At 55.5% G+C, this 12,550-nt stretch overlaps 1 protein-coding gene across 2 annotated transcripts in view; it reads left to right on the top strand.

Annotated features, from left to right (window-relative positions):
* Positions 1 to 717: 717 nt before the first annotated feature.
* Positions 718 to 12,550, top strand: part of LOC103638898 (alpha-L-fucosidase 2) — a 45,892-nt gene continuing 34,059 nt past the window's right edge. For both annotated transcript variants that reach the window (XM_008661686.4, XM_008661695.4), the window contains exon 1: positions 718 to 1,081. In XM_008661686.4, the coding sequence (XP_008659908.1) occupies positions 841 to 1,081 (241 nt within the window). In that variant the 5' untranslated portion in view covers positions 718 to 840. The remainder of the gene's footprint in view (positions 1,082 to 12,550) is intronic.

Raw genomic sequence — 12,550 nt, 5'->3', positions numbered from 1 at the left:
TAAATAACTATGGATTCTACTCGGGTGACTGTATAATGAAGGAGCCATGGTGTAGGCTTCTATATTACAACTATGGATTCTACTCGGGTGACCATATAATGAAGGAGCCATGGTGTAGGCTTCTATATTATAACTATGGATTCTACTCGGGTGATCGTATAATGAAGGAGCCATGGTGTAGACTATCAGACATTGAGTTGCTGAGGATCCATAATTTTGTAGTTTTGTAATATGAATGTAGCTTTAGCTACTGATCTTTTTAGTACCTTATATATCATGCCGAATCGCACTATGGATGGTTCTTGTTGGAAACCCCAATCTTCAATGAGGATGGGCTATGTTGCATATATTAGAAAGGAGTTACATGGTTGTGTGACGTCGCAATGTATAGATATATATCTAGTGATATAAAAGAAATCATAGCGATGCACATTTATGTGACAATGTGCTCTAAATTTTACATAAAAAATCTAAGGATCGAATCGAATTAGGATTATGCTCTATTTATATTTATTTTTGAATTAAAATTAATTCAAAACCCTAAAAATTAAAATTGTGAAGAAATATTTAAATCGCGATCTATTATCGTCCTAAATACAATTGTAATTAAGGTTGTCTTCAATAAAATGTTAAAAATAGGGGACACAAAATTTTAGATGATACTTTTTATATATAAAAGTTTAAAATAGAGTATACGGTAGTTACAATATATCATAACGGCGGTACGATCGAAGAAGTCCAGCCGTTGCCCCTCGCTCTTATGTGAAGTTCTGGACACGACCGCTTTGCTCACTTGCATCTAGGCTTCTAGCTGTACTCCTCGGCCGGTCGGTCCCACCCATGGACAGTGACAATGATTGCGGCTCCGACGCCGGCGCCGAGTGGGTCTGGGTACGCCGTCCGTCGGAGGTTGAGGCCGCTGCCGCGGCGGCCGGATGGCTGGCGGATGAAGAGGCGCGGCCGCTCAAGGTGGTCTTCGGCTCCCCGGCTAAGTACTTCACCGACGCAGCGCCGATCGGGAACGGCCGCCTAGGCGCCATGGTCTGGGGCTGCGTCGAATCTGAGAGGCTCCAGCTTAACCGTAAGCCACCGCTTTGGTTCTCTGTAGTTGACTTCTTTGCTCTCTATTTAGCCGTGGATCAGTTAATTTGGAGCGAAAAGGACTTCTTAATTATAACTCATTTCATGAGCGGGTCTCGTTTGATCTTGTGTTGTTGTTGATTTATTTGGATAATTACGATCAATTGCACATTCTCGGCGTAATTCTAGGTGTCTGTTTGAGTCACAGATGATATGTTACTATGAAACAATTCTGGCTCAGGTCTGTGTATGACTGCTACACATAATCTGTTGAAACTCCACCATGGAGCATGGAGTAGCTCTAAAAAAACTTGGAGCACCTGTCTAGGCGCTCTCTCAACCCGTTTGCTGATAAACATGGGACGTAGCTAAAAAACATGGTTTGAAGCATGCCCAAACAGGCCCCATGTTAGCATTGGCGCTAGTCTAGGCAAGTGGATGTTAACAAAGCATCCTAGGCCTTGCACTGATATTACTGTTCTTATATGTTCGTTTCTCAGAAATCAGAATTATTGAGTTCATTTTTTTCTACATTTTTCACATATTTGTAGATCATGGCCTCTCGTGTCTTCTTTTTTTGATATCTGAAAGCTTCTATTTTTATTCCACATTGTAGAAGGTCCCTTAGGGTGGGTTATATATAGCCATAAACGGTTTGTGTTACAGGTCAAAACATGTTTAGCACATAATGTTTTCAAGTTGTCTGACTAATTGCGATCACTCGTGATTAGTCGGGCAGGTCGATTGGTAGGTCATGATCAGGTTTAGCGACCCGATCAGGAGAGTCGTCCTAGCGGCCACGATCAGGTCTAGCGACCCGATTAGGATAGTCGTCCTAGCGTCTAACTAATCGGCGATTAATTTTGACTGGTCGTCCGAACAGGTCATCAAATCTGACTAGGTTATGCTATTGTTATTTGTTTCACTGGCTTCTTTCTTTTGTCGGGCCGGCTACAGGAGACCAAGGGTCATTTGCTGCAGCCCTGTCAAAAGCCTCTCTGACGCTTCTCTTTCCAAAACCACCCGCTTGATTCTCGATCTCGTAGCACCTCTCCTTGGCAGATCACAGTCACGATGGCTCCTAATCACAGGCGTGATGACTCCCGTTCACCAGCGGTGGCTGGTGTTGCTCTTCGTCCTAAGACGAGCTCCTCATCCGAAGGTTCCTTTTATTTTCTCTCTGGTTTTCTTCTCCACGGTGGCGACTGTTATTTGGCACGAAGCACTGAAAATCATGTGCTCTCTATATTTATTCTTTGATCTACAAGAAATTGGTGGTGATTCAAAGGGAAATAGAAGCAACCCACAATTCCTCACCCACACTATTGTATTGAAAATACCAGGTACCAAGAGTACTAGAGAAAACACATCAAGGGGAGTAGAGAGCGAGTCCTGGCACCGTAGAGTATGTCTACGAAGTCATGACATCTATGTCTTATACACACGAATTTTTATAGAGGTTTGAGTCATAGTATATGTAATACCCTACGTCCTCTTTGATGGATGTATTATTTCTTTTGGGATAAGTTACATGGCCAAGGAGATCCTTGATGGATGTATTATTTCCTAGATCGATCCAAATGAATGGAGTTGTCCTGGAGTGGGTGAATTGACTGAAGTCCACTTAAATGTTGTTCTATCCCCCCTTTATAGTCCAAGGGTGTGGTTGAGCTTAGATGTGTGGTCTACATGCGGGCCGTACTTGTCATCGGACCAACTGCCCATGTCCCATTGTTGCCTTGTATAATTGCAGGTCTTCTACCTTGTAGTCATGTGATGTAGACCAGGCATGCGCCAATGTAATTATTCCTATTGAGGTGATCTTCTCGGGTCCTGCCTAGAGTGAGGACAAGTGTCTTAATGGTGCGGATACACCGTAATAGGAGCTTAGTACGTTCTTTCACACCTTTTATTACATGAAAGTATCGATGTACTGCCTAGTCATAGCAATAGTGTTTTTACCATTCCCTGGTAACCGACATGATTGCCTAAGTAGATATGGTATTAAATGTGAGGGCACACCTGCATAGTGGCATCACATACACCTGCTCCCATGAGAGTGTGTCAGGGTGAAGCTGTGGCTGTACCAGAGTCATCCCTTCCAGAGATGATCGCCATACCGGTAATAGGGACAAGTATGATAATCTGCGCCTACGAACATTGAGGCTCGAGCCACTTGGCATGATGTAATTGGTAGCCAGTACACATGTGGCTACAAGATCGATTCACATACCGTGTAGTGGTCTCGAGTGCCCTACAACGTACAACCTAAGTCGTATGTCAGCACATTTAGTCAGGCCTGTAATGTCATCTATCACACATTTAATGTGTTGTATCCGAGATTTATCTATTAATGTTTTGCTATGATCTTATCCTCATCTGCCTAGATGTGGGGTCCATGTCTCGGCGTCGTACTATCCCTGATGGGTCTGACACATTCTTCTATCATGAGACATGGTTACACTTAGCTGCCTTGAGCTTTTAACACCTTTGGGGCCCTAGAGGACCTGGGCTTTGACCGACCTTGGGGTATGAGGTCAGGAACCCTAGGAGCTTTTAGGTCAATGGAGGGCCCTGAGTGGCCAAGTGTTGTATGTGTTCAGGGGTCGGAGTGCCCCTAGCACATCTTTACTTATTATAAGCGTCCCGGGACGTGAGGGGCTCAAGAGGCATAGACTAACAAGAGCCTCGGGGCATGTGATGCCCTAAGGACTTATACCAACAAGTACTTGGGACACAAGGGGCCCTAAGGACTTTATACTAACAAGTGCCTCGGGGCACGTGATACCCTAAGGACTCAAGTACCGTGACTGCTTTGGGGCATGGGGGCCCCAAAACTTGTTTTCAGGTTAGTTCCCCATGGCACAAGGTGCCTTAGGGACTTGGGAATATTTTACCCCTAGATGTCTTGAGTTGCTAGGAGGCTCAAACCTCTTACCGTGTAAGAGACCCGGTAGGCCACCAGGACTTCTAGCAGTTTGGGGAGTCATCTTAGGCTCAAACCTCTTACCGTGTAAGAGACCCGGTAGGCCACCGGGTCTTCTAGCAGTTTGGGGAGTCATCTTTATCTGGAGTCTTCTATACAATGTCACTTAGAGTCAGCTCCCTCCCTTGATTGGGGCTAGGGGAGGTCACTTGGACTTGGGGCCCTAGGAGAAGGGGTCCTGCTCCCCAAAATTAGTCTCTCGAAGTGGGACTCTTTAGCGCGTCTTGGCGGCAACCAGGGGTATGGCCTTCCTCGGGCGCTAACACACACCATCGGGAGCGACTTAAACTGAGTTGGGAGAGCACGACAAAGGAGGTTGATGCAACCATGTGCTGGCGGATCATCATGAGTCTACGGTACCTTCTCCACATGCGACCTCATCTCGCATTCTGTCGGGGACCATAATTAAGGGTACCTCCAAGACTCCTAATCTCGGCTGGTAACCACCATCAGCACAAAGCTGCAAAGGCCTAATGGGCGCAATACAGGTCAAAGCTCCGCCCACTCAAGGGACACGATCTCGCCTCGCCCAAGCCCAGCCTCGGGCAGGAACAACAGACCCAGGTGGATTCACGCCTCGCCTGAGGGCCTCCTCAAGCAACGGGCGCACCTTCGACTCGCCCGAGGCCCAGCTCGGGCAGGCTTCGCAGAGAAGCAACCTTGGCCAGATCGCCTCACCAGCCGACCGGATCGCAGGAGCATTTAATGCAAGGATCGCCTGATACCTTATCCTGACGCGCGCTCCTCAGTCGACAAAGTCGAAGTGACCGCAGTCACTTCGCCCCTCCGCTGACTGACCTGACAGGAAAACAGCGCCGCCTGCCCTGCTCCGACTGTTGTGCCACTCGCCAGAGTGAGGCTGACAGCAGCCAAGTCCAACCTCAGGCGCCATAGGAAGCTCCGCCTCGCCCGACCCCAGGGCTCGGACTCCACCTTGACCTCGGAAGACGGTCTCCGCCTCGCCCGACCCCAGGGCTCGGACTCAACCTCGACTCCGGAAGACGGTCTCCGCCTCGTCCGACCCCAGGGCTCGGACTCCACCTCGACCTCGGAAGACGGTCTCCGCCTCGCCCGACCCAGGGCTCGGACTCAACCTCGACCTCGGAGGACGGTCTCCGCCTCGCCCGACCCCAGGGCTCGGACTCAGCCTCGACCTCGGAGGAGTCACCGCCTCACCCGACCTCGGGCTCGGACCGACCACGTTACAGGAGGGCCCATCATTACCCTACCCCTAGCTAGCTCAGGCTACGGGGAACAAGACCGGCGTCCCATCTGGCTCGCCCCGGTAAACAAGTAATGATGGCACCCCGCGTGCTCCATGACGACGGCGGTTCTCAGCCCCTTACGGAAGCAAGGAGACGTCAGCAAGGACCCGACAGCTCCGACAGCTGTGCTCCTACAGGGCTCAAGCGCTCCTCCGACGGCCACGACATCACATGAACAGGGCAGCAACACCTCTCCAACAGCCACGTCGGCATGTACATAGGACTCTGGCTCCTCTCTGCTAGACACGTTAGCACATTGCTACGCCCCCCGTTGTACACCTGGACCCTCTCCTTACATCTATAAAAGGAAGGTCTAGGGCCCTCGTACGAAAAGGTGGCCGCGCGGGAGGACGGGCTGACGCACAGGCTCTCTCTCTCTCTCCCTCGCGAACGCTTGTAACCCCCTACTGCAAGCGCATCCGCCCTGGGTGCAGGACAACACGAGGCCGCGGTTCCTCTTATTGTTCCCCCTTGTGTTCCGTCTCGTGCCAACCCATCTGGGCTGGGACACGCAGCGACAATTTACTCGTCGGTCCAGGGACCCCCCGGGGTCGAAACGCCGACAGTTGGCGTGACAGGTAGGGGCCTGCTGCGTGTTGACGAACAGCTTCCCGTCAAGCTCCAGATGGGTAGTCTCCAGCAACCTCTCCAACCTGGGACGATGCTCCGTTTCGGGAGTCTTGAGTTCATGTCCCTCGACGGCAGCTACGACATGGTACTCCTTCCTCCGCCGCGCGACAACGACAATGGCGGCCGTCAGCCCACCCGACGGCGGCGGAATCGACGACGTCTTCCCCACGTGGCGGAAGAGCAACATCCGGGTCCGTCCCGTCACCTTCCCTGCCGACGGAGGAGGAGGCAGGGCAGCCATGGCCAAGCAGGAGGCGACACCTCGTTGGCTGTCGAGCGAGTCGACGGCGCCGGCGCCCCAACGGGGGACACAGCGGACGTTGACCTCGCGTCTAAGACGAAGACGAGCGTCGTTTCCCCGCAACACGCCAACCCCAAGCAGACGGACGACGCCAGCACGCTCGCGAAGGACTTGCTGGGCGTTAGCCTCGTACCTGAGATAACGGTGCAGTCCGTCCCTGACGCGACTTCGTCACCATCCGTCGATCAAGAGGTACCGTCCGTTTTCCATCCTGTGCCTTTTAGATTCAGCTCCGACCCACCAAGCGATCCCGCTTCGGTGGACGCTTTCATAAAGGCATATCCTAACCTTCCGAGGTACCATATGTGGTCAACCTGGGACCGACTGACGACCGTCTCGACCTACGGGCCCCCGGGTTCCGAGGAAGATGACGAGCCCGACTCTGGTTGGGATTTCTCCGGGCTCGGTGACCCCAGTGCCATGCGGGACTTCATGACCGCATGTGACTACTTCCTCTCCGATTGCTCCGATGATGGCCACAGCCTTGATGACGAGGACTATGGTCCAAGTCGCGAATGTTTCCACGTCGATCTAGGGGGTCTCGACGAAGGCAACCACCTTGGTATGCCGGAGAACGGTGATCCCCCTAGGCCTGCGCCTCGCGTTGACATCCTTCGGGAGCTAGCTGTGGTCCCAGTCCCTGCGGGGGGTCAGGACGCACAGCTCGAGCAAATCCGCGAGATGCAGGCCAGGCTCGACGAGGAAGCAGGACAACTTGTGCAGCTCCGGCAGAATATCGGGCAGGAGTGGGCAGGCCGAGCACCAGCCGGAGAAGCGCGTCATCTGGCCCAGGACGTCCAGCACCGCATCGCCGACGATGCCAGGGCAAGGCTGCCCCCGGCTTCCAGTGGGGTCGGCCAGAACCTGGCTGCAGCAGCAATACTACTCCGAGCGATGCCGGAACCATCTACCACCGAGGGGCGGCGTATCCAGGGAGAGCTCAAGAATCTCCTGGAGGATGCCGCGGTCCGACGGGCCGAAAGCTCTGCCTCCCGAAGGCAGGGGTACCCCCCGGAGCATCGCGCCGCGACTTCCCAATTCATGAGGGAAGCCTCGGTCCACACCGGGCGCACGCGGAACACAGCGCCTGCGGCCCCGGGTCGCCTCGGCAACGAGCACCACCGCCGCGACCGTCGAGCCCACCTCGACGAGAAGGTGCGTCGAGGCTACCACCCCAGGCGTGGGGGACGCTACGACAGCGGGGAGGATCGGAGCCCTCGTCCGAACCACCCGGTCCGCAAGCTTTCAGCCGGGCCATACGACGGGCGCCGTTCCCAACCCGGTTCCTAACCCCGACTACCATCACCAAGTACTCGGGGGAGACAAGGCCGGAACTGTGGCTCGCGGACTACCGACTGGCCTGCCAGCTGGGTGGAACGGACGATGATAACCTCATCATCCGCAACCTCCCCCTGTTCCTCTCCGACGCCGCCTGAGCCTGGCTGGAGCATCTGCCCCCTGCGCAGATCTCCAACTGGGACGACCTGGTCAAAGCCTTCGCCGGCAACTTTCAGGGCACATACGTGCGCCCTTGGAACTCCTGGGATCTTCGAAGCTGCCGCCAGCAGCCGGGAGAATCCCTGCGGGACTACATCCGGCGATTTTCGAAGCAGCGCACCGAGCTGCCCAACATCACCGACTCGGATGTCATCGGCGCGTTCCTCGCCGGCACCACTTGCCGCGACCTGGTGAGCAAGCTGGGTCGCAAGACTCCCACCAGGGCGAGCGAGCTGATGGACATCGCCACCAAGTTCGCCTCTGGCCAGGAGGCGGTCGAGGCCATCTTCCGGAAGGACAAGCAGCCTCAGGGGCGCCAGCCGGAAGACGTCCCCGAGGCGTCCGCTCAGCGCGGCACCAAGAAGAAGGGCAAGAAGAAGTCGCAAGCGAAACGCGACGCCGCTGACGCAGACCTTGTCGCCGCCGCCGGGCACAGGAACCCTCGGAAGCCTCTCGTAGGCGCCAACCTATTCGACAAGATGCTCAAGGAGTCGTGCCCCTATCATCAGGGTCCCGTCAAGCACACCCTTGAGGAGTGCGTTATGCTTCGGCGCTACTTCCACAAGGCCGGGCCCCCGGCGGAAGGTGGCAGAGCCCACAACAACGACATGAAGGAGGGTCACAAGGCAGAGGAGTTCCCCGAGGTCCACGACTGCTTCATGATCTACGGTGGGCAAGTGGCGAACGCCTCAGCTCGGCACCGCAAGCAAGAGCGCCGGGAGGTCTGCTCGGTGAAGGTGGCGGCGCCAGTCTACCTAGACTGGTCCGACAAGCCCATCACCTTCGACCAAGTCGACCACCCCGACCGCGTGCCGAGCCCGGGAAAGTACCCGCTCGTTGTCTATCCCGTCATCGGCAACGTCAGGCTTACCAAGGTCCTCATGGACGGAGGCAGCAGCCTCAACATCATCTACGCCGAGACCCTCGGGCTCATGCAGATCGGTCTGTCCACGATCCGGGCCGGTGCGGCGCCCTTTCACGGGATCATCCCCGGGAAACGTGTCCAAACCCTTGGGCAACTCGATCTGCCCGTCTGCTTCGGGACTCCCTCCAACTTCCGAAAGGAAACCCTCACGTTCGAGGTGGTCGGGTTCCGAGGAACCTACCACGCAGTGCTGGGGAGACCATGCTACGCCAAGTTCATGGCCGTCCCCAACTACACCTACCTCAAGCTCAAGATGCCGGGCCCCAACGGGGTCATCACCGTCGGCTCCACGTACCGACACGCGTACGAATGCGATGTGGAGTGCGTGGAGTACGCCGAGGCCCTCGCCGAATCCGAGGCCCTCATCGCCGACCTAGAGAGCCTCTCCAAGGAGGTGCCAGATGCGAAGCGCCACACCGGCAACTTTGAGTCAGCTGAGGCGGTTAAGTCCGTCCCTCTCGACCCTAGCGACGACACCTCCAAGCAAGTCCGGATCGGCTCCGAGCTCGACCCCAAATAGGAAGCAGTTCTCGTCGACTTTCTCCGCGCGAACGCCGAGGTTTTTGCGTGGAGTCCCTCGGACATGCCTGACATACCGAGGGATGTCGCCGAGCACTCGCTGGATATCCGAGCTGGAGCCCGACCCGTGAAGCAGCCTCTGCGCCGATTCGACGAAGAAAAGCGCAGAGCCATAGGCGAGGAGATCCACAAGCTGATGGCTGCAGGGTTCATCAAAGAGGTATTCCATCCCGAATGGCTAGCCAACCCTGTGCTTGTGAAAAAGAAAGGCGGGAAATGACGGATGTGTGTAGACTACACTGGTCTAAACAAAGCATGTCCGAAAGTTCCTTACCCTCTGCCTCGCATCGATCAAATCGTGGATTCCACTGCTGGGTGCGAAACCCTATCGTTCCTCGATGCCTACTCAGGGTATCACCAAATCAGGATGAAAGAGTCCGACCAGCTCGCGACTTCTTTCATCACACCTTTTGGCATGTACTGCTATATTACTATGCCGTTCAGTTTGAGGAATGCGGGTGCGACATACCAAAGGTGCATGAACCACGTGTTCGGAGAGCACATTGGTCGAACGATCGAGGCTTACGTCGATGACATCGTAGTCAAGACGAGGAAAGCCTCCGACCACCTCTCCGACCTTGAAACGACATTCAAGTGTCTCAAGGCGAAAGGCGTAAAACTCAATCCGGAGAAGTGTGTCTTCGGAGTCCCCCGAGGCATGCTCCTGGGGTTCATCGTCTCCGAGCGGGGCATCGAGGCCAACCCGAAGAAAATCGCAGCCATCACCAACATGGGGCCCATCAAAGACTTGAAAGGAGTACAGAGGGTCATGGGATGCCTTGCGGCTCTGAGCCGTTTCATCTCGCGCCTCGGCGAAAGAGGCCTACCTCTGTACCGCCTCCTAAGGAAGACCGAGCGCTTCACTTGGATCCCTGAGGCCGAGGAAGCCCTCGGGAACTTAAATGCGCTCCTTTCAAGCACGCTCATCTTGGTGCCCCCCGCTGCCGGAGAAGCCCTCTTGATCTACGTAGCCGCAACCACTCAGGTGGTCAGCGCCGCGATCGTAGTCGAGAGACGAGAAGAGGGGCATGTATTGCCCGTCCAGAGGCCGATCTACTTCATCAGTGAGGTACTGTCCGAGACCAAAATCCGCTACCCGCAAATTCAGAAGCTACTGTACGCGGTAATTCTGACGCGGCGAAAGTTGCGACACTACTTCGAGTCTCATCCGGTGACTGTGGTGTCATCCTTCCCCCTGGGGGAGATCATCCAGTGCCGAGAGGCCTCGGGTAGGATTGCAAAGTGGGCAGTGGAGATCATGGGCGAGAAAATCTCGTTCGCTCCTCGGAAGGCCATCAAGTCCCAAGTCTTGGCGGACTTTGTGGCTGAATGGGTCGACACCCAGCTTCCAGCAGCTCCGATCCAACCGGAACTCTGGACCATGTTTTTCGACGGGTCGCTGATGAAGACAGGAGCGGGCGCGGGCCTGCTCTTCATCTCGCCCCTCGGGAAGCACCTCCGCTACGTGCTGTGCCTCCATTTCCCGGCGTCCAACAACGTGGCCGAGTACGAGGCTCTGGTCAACGGGTTGCGCATCGCCATCGAGCTAGGGGTCCGGCGCCTCGACGCTCGTGGCGACTCGCAGCTTGTCATCGATCAAGTCATGAAGAACTCCCATTGCCGCGACCCGAAGATGGAAGCCTACTGCGACGAGGTTCGGCGCCTGGAGGACAAGTTCTACGGGCTCGAGCTCAACCACATCGCTCGACGATACAACGAGACTGCGGACGAGCTGGCTACGATAGCCTCGGGGCGGACAACGATTCCTCCGGACGTCTTCTCCCGAGACCTACATCAACCCTCCGTTAAGACCGACGACACGCCCGAGCCCGAGGAGGCCTCGGCCCAGCCCGAGGCACCCTCGGCCCCCGAGGGTGAGGCACTGCGCGTCGAGGAAGAGCGGAATGGGGTCACGCCTAATCGAAACTGGCAGACCCGTACCTGCAATATCTCCACCGAGGAGAGCTACCCCTCGACAGAGCCGATGCTCGGCGACTGGCGCGGCGCGCCAAGTCGTTCGTCTTGCTGGGTGACGGAAAGGAGCTCTATCACCGCAGCCCCTCAGGCATCCTCCAGCGATGCATATCCATCGCCGAAGGTCAGGAGCTATTGCAAGAAATACACTCGGGGGCTTGCGGTCACCACGCAGCACCTCGGGCCCTCGTTGGAAACGCCTTCCGACAGGGTTTCTACTGGCCAACCGCGGTGGCCGACGCCATTAGGATTGTACGCACCTGCCAAGGGTGTCAATTCTACGCAAGACAGACACACCTGCCCGCTCAGGCCTTGCAAACAATACCCATCACCTGACCGTTTGCTGTGTGGGGTCTGGACCTCGTAGGTCCCTTGCAGAAGGCACCCGGGGGCTACACGCACCTGCTGGTCGCTATCGACAAATTCTCCAAGTGGATTGAGGTCCGACCCCTAAACAGCATCAGGTCCGAACAGACGGTGGCGTTCTTCACCAACATCATCCATCGCTTCGGGGTCCCGAACTCCATCATCATCGACAACGGCACCCAGTTCACTGGCAGAAAGTTCCTGGACTTCTGCGAGGACCACCACATCTGGGTGGACTGGGCCGCCGTAGCTCACCCCATGACGAATGGGCAGGTAGAGCGTGCCAACGACATGATTCTGCAGGGACTCAAGCCAAGGATCTACAATGACCTCAACAAGTTCGACAGACGATGGATGAAGGAACTCCCCTCGGTGGTCTGGAGTCTGAGGACGACGCCAAGCCGAGCCACGGGCTTCACGCCGTTCTTTCTAGTCTATGGGGCCGAGGCTATCTTGCCCACAGACTTAAAATACGGTTCCCCGAGAACGAGGGCGTACGACGACCGAAGCAACCAGTCCAGCCGAGAAGACTCACTGGACCAGCTGGAAGAGGCTCGGGACATGGCCTTACTACACTCGGCAAGGTATCAACAGTCTCTGCGACGCTACCACGCCCGAGGGGTTCGGTCCCGAGACCTCCCAGGTGGGGGACTTAGTGCTTCGGCTACGACAAGACGCCCAAGGGCGCCACAAGCTCACGCCTCCCTGTGAGGGACCATTCATCATCGCCAAGATTTTGAAGCCCGGAACATACAAGCTGGCCAACAGTCAAGGCGAGGTCTACAACAACGCTTGGAACATCCGACAGCTACGTCGCTTTTACCCTTAAGATGTTTTCAAGTCGTTCATACACCTCGTTTACATACGCAAATAAAGTCTAACCATCAAGGAAGGGTCAGGCTTGCCTCGGCAAAGCCCAACCCTCCCTCGGGGGCTAGAAGGGGGGA

This window comes from Zea mays, chromosome 1, assembly GCF_902167145.1.
Source record: "Zea mays cultivar B73 chromosome 1, Zm-B73-REFERENCE-NAM-5.0, whole genome shotgun sequence".
Classification (NCBI taxonomy): Eukaryota; Viridiplantae; Streptophyta; class Magnoliopsida; order Poales; family Poaceae; genus Zea; species Zea mays.
This window is presented reverse-complemented; position numbering and strand designations above follow the sequence as displayed.